Below are 1573 nucleotides of genomic sequence, written 5' to 3' on the forward strand. Positions count from 1 at the left end.
GCATGCCCATAAACGTTGCATAAATATTTTGCTGAGCACAATACAAGGGCCGAGAAGACCTAAAGGGTCAAAGATGCTCGCTATAAGTGATAGCACATTTCTTTTGGTGTATCTTTGCTGATTAGGTGGATTTCTAATTTCATAAAGTAATGAATCGTCGCTCCATGACCAAATTAAACCTAGGACTTTAGAAGTTTCATCGGAAGCAAACTGTAATACTTCACCAGAAATATCCACATCATTGATGTGCTGCAAGATGTGTGGCCTATTTGAGTGCCATTTTCTGAGCTCAAAACAGCCACTTCTTAGACACACCGCGACAGACATGTTGTAATTCCTCTATCGAATCTGATCCTGTCAAAAGATCATCGACGTAAAAATCATGTCGGATTACGCTTGCTATTAAAGGGTCAGATTCATCGCACTCGCTCGCTAATTCGAATAAGCACCGAATGGCTAAATAACTAGCGCTTGCTTGGCCATATGTCACGGTATTGAGCTCGTATGTTCTTAAGTTCTCATCGGAATTTGACCTCCAAAAAATTCTTTGGAGTTTTCTTTGAGCCGGTTCTATAAGCACCTGCCGGTACATTTTTGCGACATCAGCGGATACTACGTATTCGTGTTTTCTAAATCGCATGAGGATGGCAAATAAATCATCCTGTAACACGGGCCCGACTCTTTGGAAATTGTTCAACGATAAACCATTAGTGGTAGCGGCAGAAGCGTCAAAAACCACGCGTAATTTGGTAGTTAAGCTAGACTCTCGGAGAACACCGTGATGAGGCATATAATACTCAGAGTTACTTGATTGATTGTTGTCTACATTTTGAACTTCAGACATGTGACCTAGCTGAGCGTATTCGGTCATGAAATCGACGTAGTATTGTTTGAAAGACGGATTTTTATTTAACTTGCGCTCAATGGCCAAAAATCTCTTTTCTGCCATAGTTTTTGACTCTCCTAAACTTTCAACCGGTTGTTTCAATGGTAACGTTACCACAAAACGCCCGCTAGATTCTCGACGAGTGGTTTTATTAAAAATATTTTCAGTTTCAATTTCATCTTGAGATCCCAAAATTTGGCTAATAACTGGAGAATTTCAATTTTTGACGTATTACAACTAACGCTATTAGACATTTTAGTAGACTTGTTATTTGATGGCAAACACCCCGTCAGAATCCAACCTAACTCCGTTTCTCGTAGAGATGGTAAGCCTTTTCCTAGAGCTACAGTTTGATGACGCAAAACATCCCAGAATAAATCTGCTCCAATCAGAATGTCAACAGGACCGGAATCGAGAGCGTTTGGATCCGCAAGCTTTAGATTTGGGAAAGGAATTCTTAAGTCTTGAAGGCAATAAGTATGACCTCGAGAAATGCTAGTGACTTCGGGAAGAATGTAACACGTCAAAGTAGCGTTAAAATTGTTATAAAGTGAATAAAACTGAACGGAGCATTTACTCGCGATGCTAGATTCGCGGTTGCCTAAGCCAAATACGGACAATTTAATTTTATTTTCTTTCAAACCTAAACGTTGAACTAAATCTGAGGAAATAAATGATGACTGTGAA

The 1573-nt window shown here is 39.7% G+C and overlaps 1 protein-coding gene across 1 annotated transcript; it reads right to left on the reverse strand.

The window, feature by feature from the left end:
• Nucleotides 1-289: 289 nt before the first annotated feature.
• Nucleotides 290-949, reverse strand: LOC145739854 (uncharacterized). The gene has a single exon (XM_081995197.1). It carries the CDS (start codon nucleotides 947-949, stop codon nucleotides 290-292), a length of 660 nt encoding a protein of 219 aa, XP_081851323.1.
• Nucleotides 950-1573: the final 624 nt, after the last annotated feature.

The sequence above is a fragment of the Ips typographus genome, unplaced genomic scaffold (assembly GCF_016097725.1).
Source record: "Ips typographus isolate SLU unplaced genomic scaffold, UJ_Ityp_2.0 IpsContig58, whole genome shotgun sequence".
NCBI lineage: Eukaryota > Metazoa > Arthropoda > Insecta > Coleoptera > Curculionidae > Ips > Ips typographus.